The sequence below is a fragment of the Phocoena sinus genome, chromosome 6, assembly GCF_008692025.1.
Source record: "Phocoena sinus isolate mPhoSin1 chromosome 6, mPhoSin1.pri, whole genome shotgun sequence".
Lineage (NCBI taxonomy): Eukaryota > Metazoa > Chordata > Mammalia > Artiodactyla > Phocoenidae > Phocoena > Phocoena sinus.
The window spans coordinates 33,536,767-33,559,018 of record NC_045768.1 but is presented as its reverse complement, the minus strand read 5'-3'; the positions used below and the strand labels follow the sequence as shown (position 1 = coordinate 33,559,018).

Sequence of the window (22,252 nt, the reverse complement as noted above, 5' to 3'; positions counted from 1 at the left end):
TGAAAAAAGCAACATGCCAAATAGCACATATAGTATGCTAGCTTTTGCATAAGGAGAAAGAAAAATAAACACACACACATTTGTGCATATTTGCAACAAGAAACACTGGAAGAATACATTTAAAACTAATAAAAATGGTTACCTACAGAGGTGGCATAGAACAGAGAGAGGGAAGTTGGATCGGAGACAAGAATTCTCTACTTTGAACGCTTCCCCAGAGGTCATACAATCAGTTAAAAATATAACATCAAAAATAAGACCCTTAAACACAGATCTACCTGCTTTGAAGCAATTCAATAAATCATAATCGAACTCATCCAACTGGATATGTACAAAGCCATTGCAGAATAAGCTGAAACAGTTTAATTACTTAGATAAAGAAGAGAAATAAATATTTTAAAATGCCTTAAACCACGTTTTGCAATCATTTAGCCTGGTAAGAGAGGATCTGGGAAACAGTAACTCTAGATAGGCTAGTTTGGAGTGCAGCTAGTGGGAAAATGTCAATCAGAGGGAAATTAATTTAATTAAAATTTAAATTAAATTTTCTTAAAATTTAACTTAAGAAGTTATATATGTTTTAAAAATTAATTTAATTAACAACAACAAAAAAATCAATCCCTGAAAACAAAGGCACTTAAGAGTATATTAAAAAATAATTAAAAAAAAAAAGAGTAGGACTTCCCTGGTGGCGCAGTGGTTGAGAGTCCGCCTGCCGATGCAGGGGACGCGGGTTCATGTCCCAGTCCGGGAAGATCCCACATGCTGCGGAGCGGCTGGGCCCGTGAGCCGTGGCCGCTGGGCCTGCGCATCCGGAGCCTGTGCTCCACAACGGGAGAGGCCACAACAGTGAGGGGCCCGCGTACCGCAAAAAAAAAAAGAGTATATCAAGTTGCTAATGTAATCACATGGAGAAAAATCTATAAGGGGACTTCTGGACACATCTTTATTGTCCAAATAAGGAGGGATATAGTCCCTTCCCCATCCCCAACCCCACACACATTGATAGCTTTTTATTGTGAGAGTATTCAAAGCTACAAAAAAGTTGAAAGAACAGTATAATGAACACCATATATCTTTCACCATTCGCCATTTCCCACATCTGCTTTCCTCTCTCTATAAATATATACACATATATAAGTATACATACACACAGAGAGACAAACATATATGTACACACACACACACGCACACGTTTTTGTTTTCAACACATTTGAAATTAACTTGTAAACATTTTGACACTTTACTCCTAAATAGTTCAGAATGCATCTCCTAACAATGACATTCTCCAGTATCATTACAGCATCATTATCACACTTACAAAAATGAGTAGTAATTCAGCATCATCTAATGTATAGTCCACATTCATATTTCTTTGATTTCCCTAATATGACCTTTACATTTTAAGAATTCACACGAGGCTTGAATTTGATTGTTGTATTTTTTTAGTCCCTTTTCATCTACAACAGTCCTCTGCCCTTCTGCTGTTGTTCTTGTTTTCTGCAACATTAACTTTCTTGAAGAATCCAGGCCAGGTGACTTGCAGGATGTCCTACATTTGTGTGATTATCTCCTGATGCTCAGATTCAAATTTAAACATTTTTTTGTTTAAAACATTAAAAATTATATTTTTGACCTTAGTTCACTGCAAAAATCTAGAAGCAGTGAACCCCAGTAGCAATGAGCATAGCTAGCATGCAGACTGTGGTTTCTAAATATGATTCCCCACCAGAAAGAAGCAGGGATCCTTGGAGAAATGGCTGTCTCCAAGTCTAAGGCAGGTAAAATATTAAGCACCCAAACTGACAGCAGAGAAAGGAGGAAGGGAGAGAATGGGGCAGGAGGAGGAAAGAAAGGGTCAAAAGGGAACACTCTTTCGTAGAGAAGAACATCAGCTTAAATGTGGAAGGAAGAAGAGAATTAGAAAATGACCAGTTTGCAACTCCGATGTATTTTACAGTGATTTAGGCTAGGACCATCAATAGATGCTAAAACCATCGGGAGAAAGATCGTGGGGGACAGGATGGATATTCACATGGTCTCAAAGTCTCACACCACAGATTATATAATAATCATTAAGGGAAAAAGGTATCTTCACAATAAATCTAGCAGATACCACTGTAACCAAGTGATCAAATTTAGCATCATTGATAATAGTTCAAACGTGGGCCTCCTGATGCAATGCACTGAGAAGATGATGTAAAAAATGTAGCTTAATCTTGCCAAGACTGTTTAACCTGAATCTAATTGTGAAGAAACAATCAAACAAATTCAGATTCTGGATTTTTGGGACATTTTATAAAACAACTAGCTTGAGATTTTTAAGAAGGTCAATATCCTGAAAGCACCTCCCCCCCAAAAAAGTAGGAGGGATATTCTAGGTTAAAGAAGACTAAGCACATGATGACAAATATAATGCATGCTCCCGGTTGGACCCTTGATCCCCTCCCACCCACCCCTACAAATAAATGGCAAAAGGGGCATTTTGGGGACAACTGGGGAAATTTGAATATGGACCATATATTAGGTAATATTATTGTATCACTGTTAGTTTTTTAGATGTGATAATTATACTACGGTTATGTAAGAGAATTTAATTATTCTTAGGAGATTCATGCTGACATATTTATGGATGAAATGTCATTGCATCTGCAAAGTATTGTCAAGTGCTTTAACAAAAAATAAGTGCGTGTTCTGGCGGGGTCAGGTAGGAGAGAGAGAGGGAGAGGGAAATGCACACACGGCAAAACGCAAACAACTGGTGAATCTAGGTAAAGGGTATATGATACTCATTGTACTTTTACCTTTTTTGGTGGGTTTGAAATTTTTCAAAATAAAAAACTGGAAGAAAATTTGGAGGAAAGGCAGAAACATAAGTAGAGCAGCAAAAACTGCTTTAATGTCTGCATTAAAAAAAAATATCTGCAACTGACTGGAATACAATCCATTTAATATACTTTATCCATGAATTCACAATGTTACTTAACCTAAAAGTGAGACATTGAGAAAGAAGGAACCCCCAAAGAAAAACAAAACAAGAATTCCTGGAGGTTCTCCTATATTCCAGGCCACATGCCTGGCTCTGAGATTCTAGCTGCCAGCAAAGGAGATGTGGTCTCACCCTCATGGAGGGAGCTGACAACTCTCAGGCAACCTGGACACTGAACTGGGAACTGAACCTGCAAGGATGCTGCAGGGCAGGGAGAGACAGGTGCCACGGATGTCTCTAGCAGAGGCAGTGATCTGGCTAGAAAGGCTTCCCAGAGAAGTGGTGTTGAAACTGAGAACTGAGCAAAGATCCCTTTTTGCTAGTATGGGTGCTGGGTTGAGCCGGAGCTGCTTTGCTGTGCTGAGCATCTACATACCCATTACTCTAGCAAGGGGCCTGGAGTTTCAGAAGACACCCAGGACTAGAAGGGAGCCATTTTCTGGTCACGCAAAGCCAACATGCCATCTTCGAAGTAACCAGGACAGTGCCATGTAACAGCTTGTGTGGGAACTTGGGGGAACTTTGAGAAAATTATGCTTATATCCGCATTTGGGCATAATGTCTAAATAGTCATCTGACCTCAGATTGTTTTCCTCAAGTAGAGCGCTTCCTACTGTATAATGCTCAATCTCGGCATCATGGAAATAATCAATTATTTAATCTTCTTAGTAAACAGATTTAAAGCAAAAGCCTTCTGTATAATTCAAAATGAAAGTAGGCTATGCTCTATTAAAAAAAATCAAGCCATTCATTACAAAACCACCTAGAGTAGAACTCTAAGTACCATATGCTTGAAATATTTAGCATGTTATTGATTTTCATGACAACCAGTCCATCTATTTTCTGAGTTGAAAAAAAACATTCATTTTTTACATACAACAAGTTACTGGATGAATAATAAGTTTAAAAGTGTGGGGGGGGGGCTTCCCTGGTGGCGCAGTGGTTGAGAGTCCGCCTGCCAATGCAGGGGACACGGGTTTGTGCCCCGGTCCGGGAGGATCCCACATGCCGCAGAGCGGCTAGGCCCGTGAGCCATGGCCGCTGAGCCTGCGCATCCGGAGCCTGTGCTCCGCAACGGGAGAGCCACAACAGTGAGCGGCCAGCATAACGCAAAAAAGTGTGTGTGTGTGTGTGTTTGTGTCATAAATGATTTACAGGGAGAACACAGGTCTGCACAGACAGGCTCACGCCAGCCTGTGTCATCATCTGCTGACGGGCAAGGTGGGCTGAGGAGGGGCCCCAGAGACTCGGAGGGAGCCTCCGTGGCCCCCACTTCTGCACCCTGAGGTCTGCTCACAGCAGGAAGCAGGGCGAGTCTTGCTCTTTGCATCTCACTTTCCTCATTCTGCCTCACTAGGATGATACCTGTTCTTCCTTCCCCACAGTGCTGCCCCGAGGACTGGATGAGGTTGTGAGTGGCAGTGCGCTTAGTGGATGCCAGCATGGACTCCAGAACCACTTCATCCTGGCAAGCCCTTGTGAGACACCCAACCTTTCTGTGCTTCTGTTTCTTCATCTGTGAAATGAGGAGAGTAGTGTCCAGCTCATAAGGTTGGTGTGTAGAGGAAATGAGTTCATTTATGCACAGTGTTTAGAATCATGCCTGCCCCATGGCCAAGGCCACTGAAATGTAGGCCAGTAGTACTACAAATTGGTTTTGTAACGTGCCACCCAGATGTGTTCATTCATGCTTTTTGAGCACCTACTCAGTGTCAGGTTCTGTGCAAGGCCCTTGGGGTACAGCCAAGGCTCAGACTGGCAAAGACTGTCCTGAAGGAGTTCACAGTGTGGTGGGTAACACTGAAACCTCATCAGAAAACTGCAATATACTGAAGAAAGGGCAGAGATGAAATAAGTGAAGAGAAGGCAAAGGGAGGGGGCAGGGACCTCCTGCAGCTGGGGAGCAGGGCTGTGGAAGATTAGGGAGGCTTCAAAGAGGTGGCACTTGAACTAAATATCAGAAATGCAAAGGACTCCGCCAGGCGCAGAGGGGTAACAGAGATGGCATCAGGCAGTGGGCACAGCATAGGCAAAAAAGAGAGCTGCAGAGAGCAGGTTCTATCACTTAGCACGCGGGGAATGGACTGGAGGGGGACTGAACAGAATGCTGGTGTCACAGCTCTGCCGCCACTCGTGGAATGACATTATGCAGGATGCGTCACCTCTCTGGGGTCACTTCCTTCACCTTAGAATGGAGGGTTCTCTGCCTGGAGAGCTCTTGGGGAGACTGCATGCCTAAGTGGTAAGTGGCTTAGGAATGGAAAGGGAACCAGGCCCCAACCCGTGAGCCCCTAGGGGAGGGAATCGCATGCAGGGCCCAAGAGGGAAGCTAACAGGGTGAAGGCAGGTGCTGATGGATTTGAGCCACAGGGGATACAGGGAATCGGGAGGTGACGTTATCAAGGTTATCTGGCCCATCAGCTGGCCCAACCCTCTCCCTTTACAATGGGAGGCCCAGGGAGGGATGTACAGAGGCTACACAGCTAGCCTCAGGGAACTGGCCCCAGATCCCAGGAGGTAGATCAGGAGGCCACATGGGTGCCCTGGTCCTTGAAGGAGTGTGAGCATGGGGCGGGGAACTGTGGGCATCATCTCAGGTCATCTCACAACCAGCTAGGGTCAGTACCATGCCACTGCCACATCACAAATGAAAGGCTGAGAGTGGGAGTGTAATCTGCCCAAGGCCATCAGCTAACAAGTGCCAGAGCCTGTTTGGGAACCCCCGCCCATCTGACCACAAGCCCAAGGAAAACAGCGGTATCATCAGTATTACAAGTTGACCAAGCACGTTAGCCCCTCTGGGCCTCCGTTTCCTCGTCTGTACAAATAGGCACAAGACCACTTTATCAAACAGGACGAGGATGGGGCAGTCAATGTCATACCATGACACAAACCCTATACTTTTGTCTCAGAGCACCTGCCCAGCAGCCACCAAGCACCCCGGGCCCTGCCTCACGCCAGTGTTACCACAGTCCTGGGAGGAAAGCAGACAATTATGGAAGATGATGTTCAGGCTCCAGTAAGGGCAAGTGGTCTGTGTAAGGCTACCCAGCAGAAGATGGCAGGGCCAGGATGGGAAGCCAGGTGTTCTCATGTTGACCCAGTGCCCTTTCCTTTGTTCCTTATTTGGAGCCACAAGTTCCCTCTGCACTCCTGGCCACTATGGGATCGGGGGCCTTTCTGGCTGAAAGAGACTCCCAGGTCAGCCTGTCACACTGAGGCTCAAGCACCACAGTTTGACAAGAGCCCCTGTGGTCCATGATGCTGACTGCAGGGACGTCCAGAGGTGTTGAGAACACTGACTGCACCTGCATTTTCACTCTGACATTCCAAAAGTGGATCCTGGGGCTGAATCAGCAGATCTCTCCCCTAAGCCAACTGGAGTCTGAACACTTAGCCTCCAAACCCTTTCCCACTCAGCTGACACACCTGGCTGTCCCTCAGACACTCCAGGTAATCCTGTGTGACAGGTACCTTCGATTGGCAAGAAACACCTAGGATCTTGTTAAAATTCAGGGTCAGGGTGAGTAGGGCTGGGGTGGGGCCTGGGACTCTGCATTTCTAACATGCTCCCAGGTGCTGCTGCTGGTCAGTGGACCACACTGCTTCAGAGAATCTCTAGACCAGTATTTCCTTGATGATAAGAACTAGCCAAGGCATTTGTTTAAAATCACCTTCCCAGGCTTCTTCCCTGGAGATGCTGATCAGGGAAGCTGGAAATCTGATTTTTAACCAGTAAACCAGTACCCTGCCCCCACTCTGCCTCACCTGATGAGTCCTACCATCAGATACACTTGAGAAACATTGCCTAGTCCAACCCCCTCACCTGGTGCCTGAATCCCCGCTGAGCATCCCCACCAGAAGCCATCCAGTCTCCACCTGAGGGTGGCCCGTCACTCTAAGGCAGGGGTTCTCACCCACTGCTGTGAATCAGAATCACCTGCAGCACCAAAGAAGGACTCAGAGACCAGGCTGCTAGAAATAGGACAGGGCCTGGCGAAGGTGACCAGCTCGTCCCCACATGCATGAGCCTTTCCTGTCCACGTTTCCTGCTCCACATTTATTATCACTACCCCATTAGGTTGGTATTATACCCATTATACACATTTGTCCTCCTAGAGAGACTTACTTTTCTGATTCCCTTTCCAGTTCTTTCCAGATTAAACTTGTAATTCCAGACTCGACTCAACATAATCTGTGGTTGTGCTGCTTCCTAGCAGCATCAGCCGTACTGTAAGCAGTGCGAGTGATTTATTTATTTAGAATGAATTATTTATACCCAGCATACTTCCAGGCGGTGAAAGACTCATCAACAATGGGGCCATTGGAGTTGCACACTGGGAACTGATATTACTTTAGATACCATGGTCTTGAATTAAAAATGGGGGACAGAACTTTGAATTGAATCTTTTACCAGATGGACAGGAAAGATACAGGTTGGGTCCTTGGCAGGAATAGACCGGGAACCGCCAAGCACTTGGTAGCATTGTGCCCTTTTTTCCTCTGCTTCTGTGAAAACTCAACCAGAAAAGAGCATGCGCACCTCTCACAGATGCCTTGGGCTTATCTGGCCTCTCCTGCAGGTTCTTTGTTTTAATTTTACTGTTCTGAATCACCTTCGCGGTCTGTGATAGTGCATTTCATCCACAAAACTTTGAATCTAGAGGCAAATGGAGACATAATTTTTCAAGGAGTTCCCTGCCCAGGGCCTGGATGGCATCTCAGATGCCAAAAGCATCAGTAATGGTAATATGATCCTTAATCTGTAAGAAGCACCAGTCTGAAAAGGGCCACCACCTGCTCCACCTTCCCTGTCCTATCTGATGCTCTCAGTGGCCCCAGAAGAAGGGCAGATTTAGTTAGCCCATTTCAGAGATGAGTTCAGTGAGGCTCCAGGAGGCTTGCAGATTTGCCCAAGGCTGCTGTCAGTGACAGACATAGGAGGGACAATTACCCAGAGCTTCTAGATTTTAGGCCTCAGTTCTGGCTACTGTGCCCAACTGCTCTTCTGCCATATCCACCTGTCCTGGGGTGGCAGCGCTGGGCAGTGGAATTTGCACTGGTCTGGGAGAGTACACAGCAGGCACTGCACTTGTTGAATAAAGGAATGAATAAATAAATATGAGCATGAATGAATGAGAACAGAACACTTCCCTTTCCCCACAGAAGATCAATGCATTCTGCTGGAGCCCTGCTGAGGGCTCATGCTTCCTCCTGCCCATTTGTATGCAAACCAACAGCTAGCAACCTTCCCTCCCTTCATGTATGACACTCCACCTGCTCCCAGAACCTTACTTTACTGGCATCCAATGTCACGGCCAGGAAGGCCTATCCATAGTCTCCAGTCCTCAGGGTCTCTCCCTCCCCCTCTACTTGGCCCATAATACATGCCTTTAATATTTCTTCTCTTTTTCCTCCTCCACCTTTTTTTTTTTTTTTTAATGAATCCAGAAGGTGGAAGCACCTCATAGATTATTAATGTGCTAAATGGCCCCTCAAGAGACCGGCGCCAAGAAATGGCTCCAACCCGCCCTGGATTATTGGCCTCCATTCTCTTTCTTAGAGAGTAGCACAGCAGCAGCAGTGGCAGCGAAGTTTCCAACTGTGGCTAATCACACTGTGGCTCCTGAGTGCTTTTCGATCAGGTCCACAGGCTCCGTCACTCCACGGCAAGGGTGTGGCAGCCACATGGGCTGGGCAGTGGTGGAGTTCTGGCCTGCTGGGTTTTGACTCTTGGGGGCTGAGAAGCAGACGTTATGTGCACCTTGAGTGTCTTGCTGAAGAACCCCTACATTGCCCCTGACGCCTTAAGTTTCAGGGTCTGCAGTGCTAGAGTAAATAACCTTTGCTGTTGATGCAAAACAGGGGCTATAATTGGAGGTCTGCTCCTGGGGAGGAGTCCTTGTCATTGTAACATTATTATATCATAACATTGTACCAGCAGCTACTGTTTTGTAGTCTATAAAGGTGCTTTCACCTAAAAGATGAAAAGCCTTCACTGATTCTCACAACTGCACAAAACATATTAGGCTAATTTGCTATTCCCATTTTACGTAAGAGAAAAGTGAGGCTGAGAAAGATAAAATAAGACCATGGTGTAATTACAAAGCACTGGAGAGTGAGCCATGGGACCCAGCTTTGCTGTTACTGTGAGAACTTGGGTAAGATCCTACCCACTTTGGGCCTCTGCTTCCCAGTCTGTGCAACAGGGAGACTGGACCCAATGATTGCTAAGACCTTATGTCTTTCTATGAATCTACCTCAAATTCCACAAACCACAGCTAAGTAAGAAACAATCTTTTGATTTCTCAGGCAACCTACAGTTTTAATAAGATAATCACATGAGAAAATCAAGTCAGATGACAAAATTTCTGTTCCTATAAAGGAAATGGCATCGACCGATAGTTTAGAGCTATGTTGGAACTCAGTAAATAGCAAAGGGCTTGATTTGAGGGTTTTCACAGATTTGGTTTTTTAAATGTCAAAACCAAGCATGACTTAGTTTTTTCAGAAATCAAGCCCTAAATGTGCCAACAGTTACACAGAGACTTAGCTTTTTCAGAAATCACGTCCTAGATGTGCCAACAGTTACACAGAGTCAAGGTTCTCCTGTCCACATGCCCTCCTCACTTCCACTCCCTCACATGAGCTTGGCCAAGGAGACAACCCCATCACACAAACTGAAATGTTCCTGCCCAGGAAGGTCCTCGAGGGAATGACAAGGCAGGCCAGGAGGCAGGGTGGGCTGCCGAGGGGAGGCTTGGGATGGTGCCAGGAGAAGTGCATCTACGATTTAATAATCTGCTGCAGCTGCCTTTTTAAAGGACAGGCTCTGCGGGATGCGGTTCTTGATGAAACAGTGTTTGCAACTTCCTGCGAGCAGCCCTTTATCCCTTCAGGAATCTGACTTTACTTTCATCAGCAAGGCTATTTCTCTCTGCAAGCTGAGACAACTATCATCTCACTCCCAAGAAGGAAGGAGTTTTGTCCTGCTCTTAGGGTATGAACTCCCGCTGGCCACATCTCTTGTACCTTTGCTGGCTTTGCCTCCATCTCTTGTTCAAGCTACCCTGCCTCCATCTTCCCCACCCAGCGCCAAATCCTGCTGCTCCCCAGGCTCCATGCTTTCAGAAGGACAGACTATGTTGGTGGGAGCTTTGTAGAACTTCTCCAAGAATGTGCAAGGCAGGGTCAGAAGCAAGCCCCCTTCAGATCTCCCAGGAAAGGATTCTGAGGAAGTCTGAAAACATTTCCAAAGGAAGCACATTAGTTCAAAAGCATCAGGGCCAGAGATGGGAGATGGGAGCTGAGGCCATGCCAGAGATCATTTCAGGTGCCCTTTATGTCCTTTTACCAAGGGGCTGCAGTTGGAAAGCCCTTGGGTTCCTCTAAGTCTGGCAGGCTCTGATGATCTGCCCTCATCGTTAGGGATGAGACTGAGGCCTCGAAGGCAGGCATCCAGCCCTCTGTCAGCAAACATGCCCAGGTACCCCTCAGCATCTAAGTCAGGACTGCACCAGACCCTGCCCTAGGGCGGCTCGAGGCCGGGCGGGCGCAGACACAGGGCAGCAAACACCATGCGAGGGCTCTGCAGGTAAAGGAGCACAGGGGAAGGAACGGGAAGCTCCACAGAGGAAGGGGCAGCCAAACTGCACCCTGCCAGGTGGAGAGACCACGGGCAGAGGGAACAGCCTGTAAGTGGATGGTGGCATATAAAGGAACAGGTGGGTGGCAAAGAGAGGAGCAAGATGAAGGGGCACCTTTGGCCACACCACAGGCTGTGGGCTTTGTCCCGGGGGTGTTTGCCCCAGCAGCATCCCCTGCTGTCTCCTCTATGTCCCCTTTCCCACAGGGGCTGTGTAAATTGAAATTCTGTGGACCAGCAGCACTTGTCAGAGTCCTGATGTCTGAGAGATGAGCAGGACTTAGAGATCACCTGGCCCAAGCAAGTTCCCAGGAACCAACTGCATCCACATCACCTGAACTGCTGGTACTGAAATGGCAGCGGGGGTGAGAAGTGGCGTCCACAGTCCTTTAAGGATTTGATGAATCCCTTAATCTGGACCTGCTCAGAATGGAGCTCGGGAATCTGCATTAACACAAGCATATCCGTGGCCCCTATAAATGACTCTCACCATATAGTGTGAGAGCCAGCAACCTGGTGTATGCCTACTCTATGGATTAAATCTCAGCAACAGTGGGACTGGATGAGACTAGAATGTTCGGGGAACCTCCGGCAAGGGGACCTCACGACTTCACGGCCAGGCAGCCTGCTCCACGCCGGATGCCTCCAGCAGCAAAGGCTTGCTTACAGGGAGTAGAGGATCCTGCTCCCCTCTAACTTCAGCCTTGCTCCTGCATCTCCCCACCTACACCTCAGAGACCCAGCAAAATCTCTCAAAGAGCCATGCAGGTCTGGAGGCTAAGATTTCTCCCTCCTCCCCAGCGCCCTGCATGTTCTCCAGTCTGAACATGCTCAGCTCTCCAACAGCCAGAACCTGACTCTCCGCAGATGCCTCCCAGGCTATGCCCTGGTGGGTCTCTCCCAGCGTGAGGCCCAGATCTGAGCCCCGACCCTGGGCGGGGTCTGACCAGGAGGACAGGGACAGAGCCTGCACTGCACGCCCTGGACTCCATGAAGGTCCTCGCGTCTAGCTGGAGGAGCTGACGCTCCCAGTGACTCACATCACGACTTAAACAATATTAGTCTCTCAACACAGCAACCATGAATCAAGAAGCCCAGCAAAAAGCAAAAGTTAAATTTAACTGATTTTAGCACCAGGGTAAATTTTCACCCCTTTGTGGCGCAAATCCCTATTTTTGTAGTACCAGGAAACAGAAACAACTGATTACACATCCCAGGCTGTCTCTGTCCAGAAAGCATTGTTCCCCCAAAAGGCAGTCGGTGCTCCTTTTCAATTACACAAATTACATGCATTTTCCCATCTGTGAAACTCTGTTTCGGAGCCCAGTTTTGAATAAGTTAAGGGATTGATCAAATCCCTTGGGCGACAGCAGACCCACTCACCCCAGTCCTCTACCATCTCTTCAAACAAGCTCAGCCTCCAGGAGGTGGGGAATGGGCGGGAGGTCCCCGGAATCTGGTCCTGTGTTAGCAAATGGGGCTGTGTTCCCCAAGAGTGGGGGGAGGGAGAAATCTTCCAGGGCCACCCTCCATCAGGACCCACATCTTTGCTCCTACATCCCCCTGCTTGACTTCTCAGGCTGGGAGAAGTCTGTTCTCCTTGGCTCACCCTGTGATGCAGGTCCCCAGAACTCTCCAAACTGCTGGGCACCGTCCAGTTCTTAGCCCCTCAGTGTCCCTCATCTGTGCACAGCCGGAGCCCTGGATCTGCCCAGGTGTCTGGTAGCAGATGCCTAGGGCAGTGGTGGACTAAGCACGAGAATCACCCACAAGAGCCTGTCAGCAACACGTAGGAATTCTGCTGAGGTGGAGGCTGAGGATCTGCATTTTTCTCCCAAGTCCTCGGCCTCCCCATGGTCAAGTCCACATTGTGAGAAACTCTGCCATGGAGGGTTTCAGGCTCCCAGTCTACCCCCTGCACTTAGTTCAGTTTAGCACTCAGTGAGGACCTACTGGGGTACTAGGCCCTGTGCGAGGCGCTGGCAACTAAGGGGCGAAGAAAACAAGAGTCCCTGCCCCCAAGAAGCTTACAGTCTAGTAGGGAACACCCAGATATAGAATAAACTATTCTCCACAGAACGTAATTCATTTAATAACGGAACACCATATGCAATATAGAAGTGATGTAGAACCACACACGTTCCTCAATCTTCTTTTCACTATCACTCTCCTAAGAAACCTTTAAGCATTTTTTCCTAATCCCACCCCACTCATGAAATTGTAATACCACAGATATACTATATATCCGTTTATGCACCATATGTGTACCTGTGCATTATACATAAAAAGAGTGAGACTTTTTGCCCTCTTCCCACAATAATGAATTTTCACCCCCTTGAGGGAGATGACCCCCCACTGAGAAGGCATTGTTGAGGAGGGAACAATTAATTCACTTAGGGATGGGAGGCACAGAAGGAAAGAGATCAGGAAAGGCATCACAGAGGAAGCAGTACCTATCCAGGGTTTTGAAGGATGAGCAGGAGTTCAGCAAAACAGAGAAGGGACTCAGCATCTAGCCTCCCTTGCTGGGCAACCTGACTCTCGCTTTCCTCCCAGAATTCCTCCTTCCTGTGGAAGCCAGCCTCCAAGATGGTCCCTAGTGATCTTCACCTCCTGCTATAGCTTATATAGTCCTCTCCCTCATAAATAAGAGCTAAATTTGTGATCAATAGAATATGGCAGAAATAATGATATGCAAACTCTGAAGCTAGATCCTAAAAACTTCTGCAGTCTCTACTTTGGTCTCCTAGATGACTCGTTTTGGGGGAAGCCAGCTGCCATGCCAGGAGGACCCTCTAGCAGCATTATGGAGAGGCCCCCACGGGGAAGCCCCAACTTGCCAGCCATGTGAGGGGACCATGCTGGGAGCAGACCCTCCAGCCCCAAGCAAGCCTTCAGATGATGCTGGCCCCCAGCCTCCAAATCTGCCAGCTGGACCTCAAACATCTTGGAGCAGTTGCAAGCCATTCTGTGGGTCTGAATTCCTGACCCACAGAAGTAATGGAATAATAAATGATTATTGTTGTTTTAAGCCACTAGATTTTAAGGTGATTTGTTACACAGCAATACATAATACACCCCACCTCTCATAACCCAAGTTTCTGTCTTGTCAGCTCCTCTAGGCTGGAGGCCCTCTTTTGCACGCTGAGGCTGGGGAGCTTTAGCTGCCAAGCCAGGAGTTTGCAACAGTGTGCTTGCTCCTACAGCTCCTAGAGAATTCTGAGGGGCAGACAGTTCTAAATGAGGCTCAGAGAAGGTCAGGAAGCTCCCTGGATTCCTCTGGGTGGGGATTTTACAGGGAGCTTGCTCTCTCACATCTGGGCAAAATATCCATCTGCAGACCCTTCCCTCCCTCCCTCCCTCCCTCTGACCATTCAACATCTAATAAGGTCTGTGAAGTGTTAGGCACCAGGAAAAACAGGAGTAACTCAGGCCTTGTTTCTGTTCTCAAGGAATCCATAGCTCAACTAAATACATCCCCACATCTGCAAAGCCATAAGAGGGGGAAAGGCAGACAGGCTTGCGGGGGTGGGCTGTGTACATGCTCTGCTAGAAGTAAACAGGGGGAAGTGAGAGAAAGAATTTCTAGAGGGCTACTTTAAATAGTGCAATAAGAAAAGGCTTCCTGGAAGAGGCAGCATTTAAGCTGGGCCTCTGAGAATAGGTAGGACTTGACATACAGGTCATGGGGAGAAGGGGATGTTTCAAGTGGTGGGAACAGCGTTTCAGGAAAGACAAGGAATGCTAAGTAGTTGGGGCAATCAACTCAGGGAGTAGCAGGAGACGGGGCAGGGGTGTCAACAACAATAAAACAAGAAACACTTAGTGCTTAGGACATGCCAGGGCACAGTTCTAATCCCTGTTTAATAATTTAGCCCACACAGCAGCCCTATGAGGTCAGTCCTCTTATTACCTTGCTTTTACAGATGGGAGGCTGAGGCTCAGAGAGGCAGTGCCTGGCCCTGACCAGCAGGAGTCTGGCGTGCTCCTCAGTACTCAGGAGAGAAAGCTCAAGGGCAGAGAAGGTGCATGACTCCACCAAGGTCTCACGGCTGTTTGTGGGCACCGCAGGGTTGGAAGCCAGGCACATTGAACCGTGCTGGTTTCCAGCTACGTGGTTAGGTTTGCACCAAAACACGCTGAGCTGCTTTTCTGGCCTCATCCACTGTTGCATCCACCCACCCTCAGCATGGCCTGCTCCGGCCACGGAGAATGACTCACTGCTCTCCAAGCCCACACTCCTTCCCACCTCCTGCTTTTACATGCCCAGTTTCCTCTGCCAGCAGCGCTCTCCTCCACGTCTCCAGCTGTCCAACGCCCTCTCCTCCTTTGCAGCCAGCTCCCCATCACCTCCCCTGAGAAGCCTTCCTGAACCCAGGGCTGAGTGGGTGGGTGGCTCTCCCCTGGGACCCCACTCTTCCCTTATCACAGCTCTGCTATGGCTGCCTCCCACCTCCCCTCTGGGGCACGAGCTTGGGGCTCTACCCCCAGCGCCCCATATACGCAGGGCTGGACTCAGAAAGTGCGTCAGTCAATGTGAGCAGAATGAAACCAGATCCCCCTGTGGTCTGGCTCCTGCCCACCCCTTCATTCTCATTCTCACCACCCTGACTCCCCACCCACCATGCTCCAGCCCCACTGCCCTCTTTTCCGTTCCCTGAACAAGCCAAGTTTGTTCCCATCACAGGCTGTCTGCATTTGCTATTCCATCCTGACATGGAATACTCTTCATCCAACCAACTCCTTCTCACCCTTCAGGTCTGAGTTCAATTGTCACCTCCTCTAAGAGGCCTTTCCTGACTGCCTCGAGGCGGCCACTATTTATCCCATCACCCTGTTTACCTCTACCCTAGCCTTACCGCAATCTTATCTCAAGGGCCAAACTACCTGAGTTTAAATCCTGGCTCTTACCTATGAGCTGAGGGTCCTTGGGCAAGTTACTTAGCCTCTGTATGCCTTGGTCTCCTTATCTATAAAATGGGATGATGATAATACCAACAGCATAATACCAACAGTTGTAAGGAGTACATGAGTTAATGAAAATACGTGCTCAGAACAGTGTCTGGTATGTTGTAAGCCCGACATACATACTATACAAGTATTGCTCTTAGTATGATTACTTAATTGTTTATTTGCTTATTGCCTGCCTCCCTCCTAGAATGTAAGCTCTGAACAGGTAGGGACCATGTCTGTCCTGTTCAGCACTATATCCTCAGTGTCTACCCAAATTCCAGGCACACAGTAAGTTGCATTATATTTATTGGATGGATGAATGGATGATGAATGGATGACGGATGGATGAATGGACGAGGGATGGATGGATGAAGCAAAGAAGTAAAACATGTTCCTGGGCCACAACTCATCGTGGGGTCTCATCTTTCTGCACGTCTCTCTCACATTCTAAATAACAGCTAGCATTGGTGAGTTTCACCTATATCAGACCATACATTCACTGGTGCAACATTCAACAGCGTATAACATTTGCCAGTGTAAAGAGTGAATAACAGCCAAGAGTCCCAGAAAAGGCTTAACCAAGGAGAAAGGCAGTCTTAGTGGACAAAATAATTTCAGTGAGGGCCGGAGGTTTGGATCATCTAGTTAAAGAAACAGTGAGAGCAGGTCTCTGAGGCCTGAAGGTCTAGGGTGTACTTGGGGAAAGGTGCGTTGTTTAGAGGGGCGGAGGCATGGAGTGAGTGGCAGGGATAGGAAATGAGACTGGACAGGAAGACTGGCTGGATGTTGACAGCCCTGAAAGTCGGGCTAGGGAGTCACTGAAATATTTCAAACACACAGTGATGGTGTCAGGGCTACCCTTTAGAGCCCCACTGTGTCAGCCAGGACAGGCCAGAGGATCAAGCCAGGAGGTAGAGGCAGTGGGAGGCTGTGTAATCATTCAGGAAAGAGTATGGGAGGTCTGAACTGAGCAACTTAGGAACCATGTTGGGCGAGGAACCATTTCCGAGAAAGACTGGTGGCCAAAGACAGTTCCCCAACCAAAGGTGGCCCGGACCTTACCTGTACCAGATTCCAGCCTTGGAGGGACTCTGCGATGATGGACGTAACAGATGGACAGACTCCTCCAAACACCATCAAGTGGTTCGGCCCGTATTTTATTGCATCGTAGAAGGCTTTCAACCCTTTTGCATTATCACACTGGGGAGCAACACAAAGAAAGAGAAGCCCAAATTAGAAACAGCTTTCCCCAGCGACAAGAGCCCGACAGTGGATTCACACGAACAAAACTTCCTCATGGGAAACCTGGCTTTCAGTTCTCTCATCGTGAGGCCTCTCTTTAAACCAGTCCTGAGCCCATGCTGTGAGCTCAGTGAGGTGTGGTCTTGGTACCCCTCTTCCCAGCTCTCCTCCCTCTGAGTGTCTTCCAAATCTAGGACTTTAGGCTCCCCAGCCATCTCCCTTCAGAGCACACTAGGGAACGGGCCCCCAAATTCCTCACCCTGGGCCTCTCCCATCATGGTCATCTATATTTTAAAAGAAGATAAATCCACACCCATTAGGATGGCTATTATCAAAAAAGCAGAAAACAACAAGTATTGGCAAGGGTGTGGAGAAAGTGGAATCTTTGTGCATTGCTGCTAGGGATATAAAGTGGTGCAGCTGCAATAGAAAACAGTACTACAGCTCCTCAAAACAGAATTAAACAGAATTATTATATGATCCAGAATTCCGCTTCTGGGTATATACCCCCAAGAACTGAAAGCAGGGACTCAAAGAGATATCTGTACACCCGTGTTCATTAGCAGCATTATTCACAGTAGCCAAAAAGTGTAAACAACCCAAATATCCATCAAGAGATGAATGGTTGAACAAACTGTGGTTTATACATACAATGGAGTATTTTTCTGCCTTAAAAAGGAAGGGAATTCTGACACATGCTATAACACAGATGAAACCTGAAGACATTATGCTAAGTGAAGTAAGCCAGACACAAAAGGACAAATGTATGATTCCACTTAGGTGAGGTACCTAGAATAGTCAAATTCATAAAGACAGAAAGTAGGATAGTGGTTACCAGGGGCTGGAGGAGGGGGAAATGGAGAGTTAGTGTTCAATGGGTACACTCTCAGTGATGGTAACATTCCGGAAATGGATGGAGGTGATGGCTGCACAACAGTGAGAATGTACTTAATGTCACTGAACTGTACACCTAAAAATAAAGCGGCACATTTTATGTTATATACATTTTATCACAATAAAAAAGCAGGCGGAGGAGAAGGAGAAGGAGGTGAATCTAAAGGGAAGAATCTGTTCAGCAGACACTTGCCAAGCACCACTCTGTGTTCAGCCCAGGGCTGGATGCTGAGGAAACAGAGAAATTGGACACAGCCCTGCCAAGGAGCTCGCATATGAGAAAGAAAAACAGATCTTGGTGACCCGCTATGGAAATGAACAAGGACAAATGTCTGCAGATATCGGGAGTCAGTTATGGCTCACCTCCCTCTTCTCCACTTCCATCACTCTCATCAAGCCGTGTGGCCGGCTCTCCCCTGGACAGAGCCACTGGCTGCGAACTGGGCGTCTTGCTCCTCCTGAGACCCAGTCAAGCCCATTCATCACCTAGCAGTCCGAGGCCCCTTTGTAAAACATAAATTAGTCCCCTTTTTACTCTGCTGCTTTCTGTGCACTTAAAACCCAAACTCCTATCAGAATATAATTCTCAAAAGGTTAAAAACATAATTCTCATGAAAATCAATAGTGGGTACATGTCAATCTTTTATTTAACTAATAAAGGGCATCTGCAGGATGACAAAGTCGATTCAAAAGAAAATTTGGGAAACAGGGATTTTTATAGTGAATGCAAAATAAAAAATAAGATTGCTAAGTTAGATACAAAACTGGTTAGTGTCCTATACGGCAATAAAACTATCACCTTTGGGGACAGAAAAAGAAATCACTGAAAACCAGCACATCTTATCAATTTTAGAGAATTGTTAGATGCCTTAAATTCCCCTAGTCAGATGACCCTAAGGAAGGGCTGTTAGAAAACGCTCTAAGTGTTAGGCTAACTGGTTATATAATAACGATTTAATATTATTTACAAGTTTGGTATGATATTCTTCACCATCCTTATCATAATAGATGCAGGAAGCCACAAGATCCAGCCCTGCCTCCCACTCTGACCTGATTTCCCTCCACTCTCTTCCTTGCTCACCAAGTACAGCCTTACCAGCCTCCTTTTTGATCCCTGAAAGGAAAAGCAATTTCCTTCCTGCCTTTGGGCCTTTGCACTTGCTGTTTTCTTTGCTGGGAATAATATTCACCCGGCTCTCAGCATGGCTCACTCCTCATCATTCAAGTCTCAGCTTAGCCCTTACCTCCTTAGGGAATTCATCACTGCTGCCCTACCCAAAATGGTCCTCACCCCCCGTCACTCTCTAAGGTGCCACCCTAGTTTATGCCCTAATATAGCTCCTAAAATTATCTGAAATCATCTTGTCTATTTTTGTTTGTCTGCATATTGACTGTCCTTTAATTAAAATGTAAGCCCTCTGAGGACAAGGCTTTTTGGTCATTGTTTCTACTGCTGTTTCCCCAGAGCTTATACAGGCGCCTTAGTAAGGATCTGCTGGATGCCTGAGGGGGCCCTCTGACCTCCCTGCATCTGTTTCTCCCCTCTCTTTCTACTTCCATGTGTCTCTCCTTATTTTTGTCTTACTTTGTCTCCCCACCCCTTCCCCTCAAGTGACCATAATGTGGGACCAGAGTGGGTTAACATTTGTTGCTCTCTCCTTGTCTATTTGAGAGATGCTGGACTGAGATCCACGGTGGGCGTCAAGAGGAATAGAAACATGAGTCTGATTCAGTTCCTGGCCTCAGAGAGCTCACTGCCCAGTGAGATAGGGGCACAGGTGGCCCCAGCATGTGATGGACAGGGCTCAGTGCTGGGGCAGAGGCACCATGGGGAAGCACCAGGGAGGGCTCTGGGGGCAGGGGTGCGTAAGACTGAGGATGAGGGCAAAGTGGCCTGGGCTAAGGCTAAGGAGTGCTCTGAACGCCAGCCTAGAGAGTTTGGATAGTACCCTGGAGAGATTCAGGAAATGATTCAATTTAAAAATTTTAATTTAATTTTAAAATTGGCCGAGTTAATTTTCTTGCCAAGAAAGACAGAAGGAGAGAAAGATGGAAAGGAAGGAAGAAAGAAGGAAGGAGGGAGGTCGGGGGGGAAGAAAGATGAAATTCTTATTGCTTCTTGGGGCCCTCTATTAATTGTTCCTGTTTCTTTTTTTTTTTTTTTTTTTTTGTGGTACGCGGGCCTCTCACTGCTGTGGCCTCTCCCGTCGCGGAGCACAGGCTCCGGATGCGCAGGCTCAGCAGCCATGGCTCACGGGCCCAGCCGCTCCGCGGCATGTGGGATCTTCGCGGACCGGGGCACGAACCCGTGTCCCCTGCATCGGCAGGCGGACTCTCAACCACTGCGCCACCAGGGAAGCCCATTCCTGTTTCTTGATTGAAAGCAACACTTCCCACCCTCGGTGGAGCACAAGTGGATATAACACAGTAGTTCATGCTTTAATTGTTTCTAACATGATTTACTGAATCATTTTCCATTTTAATATATTCCTGTAATGATTTTAGCTTGCTTTGTAATCTGTACTAATGACAATGATGATACAGTACCACAAGATTTATAATCAAAGCTGCATTAAAATAATATTAGCAACAATGAACTTATTAATACCTGTTTGCTCAGTGAACATTTCTCCAGTACCTAGTCCCTGTAAGACTCTTCATTAATAATGATGCCCTGGCTTCTCACAAATATATACTTTCTGAATAAGTCATCTTAAAAATCTGAGCATATTTGACCACTGGTATTTGAGCTGCAAAAGTTTATCTGACTCAGTTTTCACCAAACCGTGTGGAAGGCAGAATTCTGGCTCCCATGACCCCCTTGGTCTTACTCTCATGCATATGTCAATGTTACACGGCAAATGGGACTTTGCAGATGTAGTTAAGGTTAATGATCAGCTGACCTTAAAGTGTTATCCAGGTGGCCCAATGTATTCACACAAGCCCTGAAAAGCAGGGAAGTTTTTGTGGCTGACAGCAGCGGGGAAATCAGAGATTCAAAGCATGAGATGTATTTGATGTGCCATTGTTGGTTTGAAGTTGAAGGGGGAACCTCAGTCCTACAATTGCAAAAAACTGAATTCTGCCAACAACCTGAATAGTCGGGCCTCCAGATAAGAACCAGCCCAGCTGACTCCTTGATGTTGGCCTTCGAAAGCCCTGAGCAGAGGGCTCGGCACAGTCATGCAGGTCTGGACTTCTGGCCCACGAATGGTGAGACAATGCACGGTTGTGGTTTAAGCCACTAAATTTGTGGTCATTTGTTACAGCATCAATAGAAAAGTAATGTGGTGAAGTAAAATGAGAAAAATTAGAATAACACAGTGAGATTTTCCTTAACGTTAAATGTATTCCATTTAGAGAACTATCCTTAATTTAAAAATAAGATCCTTCGTGGTCTGTACGGTGTTGAAACGTTTTTCTGTTATAAAATTGCAGACAGTAGCAGGATTTTGTTTTTAATACCCTAACGCAGCAAAATAAAATGTTTTCTACCCTATGTACATTTCTGTTCCATGTCCCCTGGAGCCCCGTCCCTTTAGCCTTTACTGGTGTGTAAGAGCCAAAGGTGTGAGCATTACTAACCCAGCCAGCCTGGCACCCTCATTTTCAGATGCAGGCAATGATGACTAGAGAGGTGAAGGGGACTTATCCACTGTCCTTTCAGGATTAGGGGAGGGACTTCGGGATCCCCAGTTCAGAGCTTTCTCAACAGTTTAGAGAACTCAGCTTAACGGGCAAAGGGAAGGGAAAAGTCAGCAGCATTCTAGAAAGGACCATTCTCCCCCAGGTTAGTGCTGCAAGCCCAGGCCTCTTCCTGATCAGCACTCTTGACCTGAGGCAGGATAAACAACCTACTGGGCACCAAGTAAGAAAGAAAAAGAGAAAAGGGGAGAAAGACGGGAAGCAAGTCAGAAGGACAGAAGAAGGGTGCTTCCCCAGCTCCCCTAGAGAGCACGTTTGCAGTGAATAACAAAGTAAAAATCACATGGACGTACCTGTCCCATTTGAGATGCTACTGTCCCTCATCCTCATTTCTAATACTGTCTCTTCTTAGCTGACATGGTTAGTGTCCCCAATAGACAGGCTCTCCAGTTGACCTAAGCTTAATTTTTGTGGCTGGACCAGCATGGAGGTTTTTACACTCAGTCCAGCAGGGCCCTATGACCCAGCAAAGATGTTTGGGGTCCAGTGAGAGGAGCTCTGGGTTCCTCACCTTCATTTCCACCTGCAGTTCTCCTTTACCTGTTCTATATACAGCTTCAAGGGGCCACATAATACTTAATTTGAAAAGAGGATTTCATGGATAGTCACAAAATAAGGTTTGAAAACCACAAAGGAGATGACCCCAGAGGTCCTTGCCTGTGTATGACTTTTGTCTCTGGCCTAGGGAAGTGCAGGTGGGTGTCCCGCAGGCAAGGCTGGATGAGCCAGTCACGTGAGCACACACTACAAGCTACTCGCTGAAAGTTCATCCACTGCACATCAGTTTGCCTGATGACCAATTCAACAAACCATTGGGGAATTTC

At 47.1% G+C, this 22,252-nt stretch overlaps 1 protein-coding gene across 1 annotated transcript in view; it reads right to left on the bottom strand.

Moving 5' to 3' along the window:
- The window catches only part of GABBR2 (gamma-aminobutyric acid type B receptor subunit 2), a 369,057-nt gene that overhangs the window by 240,572 nt on the left and 106,233 nt on the right, over window positions 1-22,252 (bottom strand). Inside the window, exon 2 of the mRNA XM_032634226.1 lies at window positions 16,650-16,787. Within this exon, the coding sequence (XP_032490117.1) occupies window positions 16,650-16,787 (138 nt within the window). The remainder of the gene's footprint in view (window positions 1-16,649; window positions 16,788-22,252) is intronic.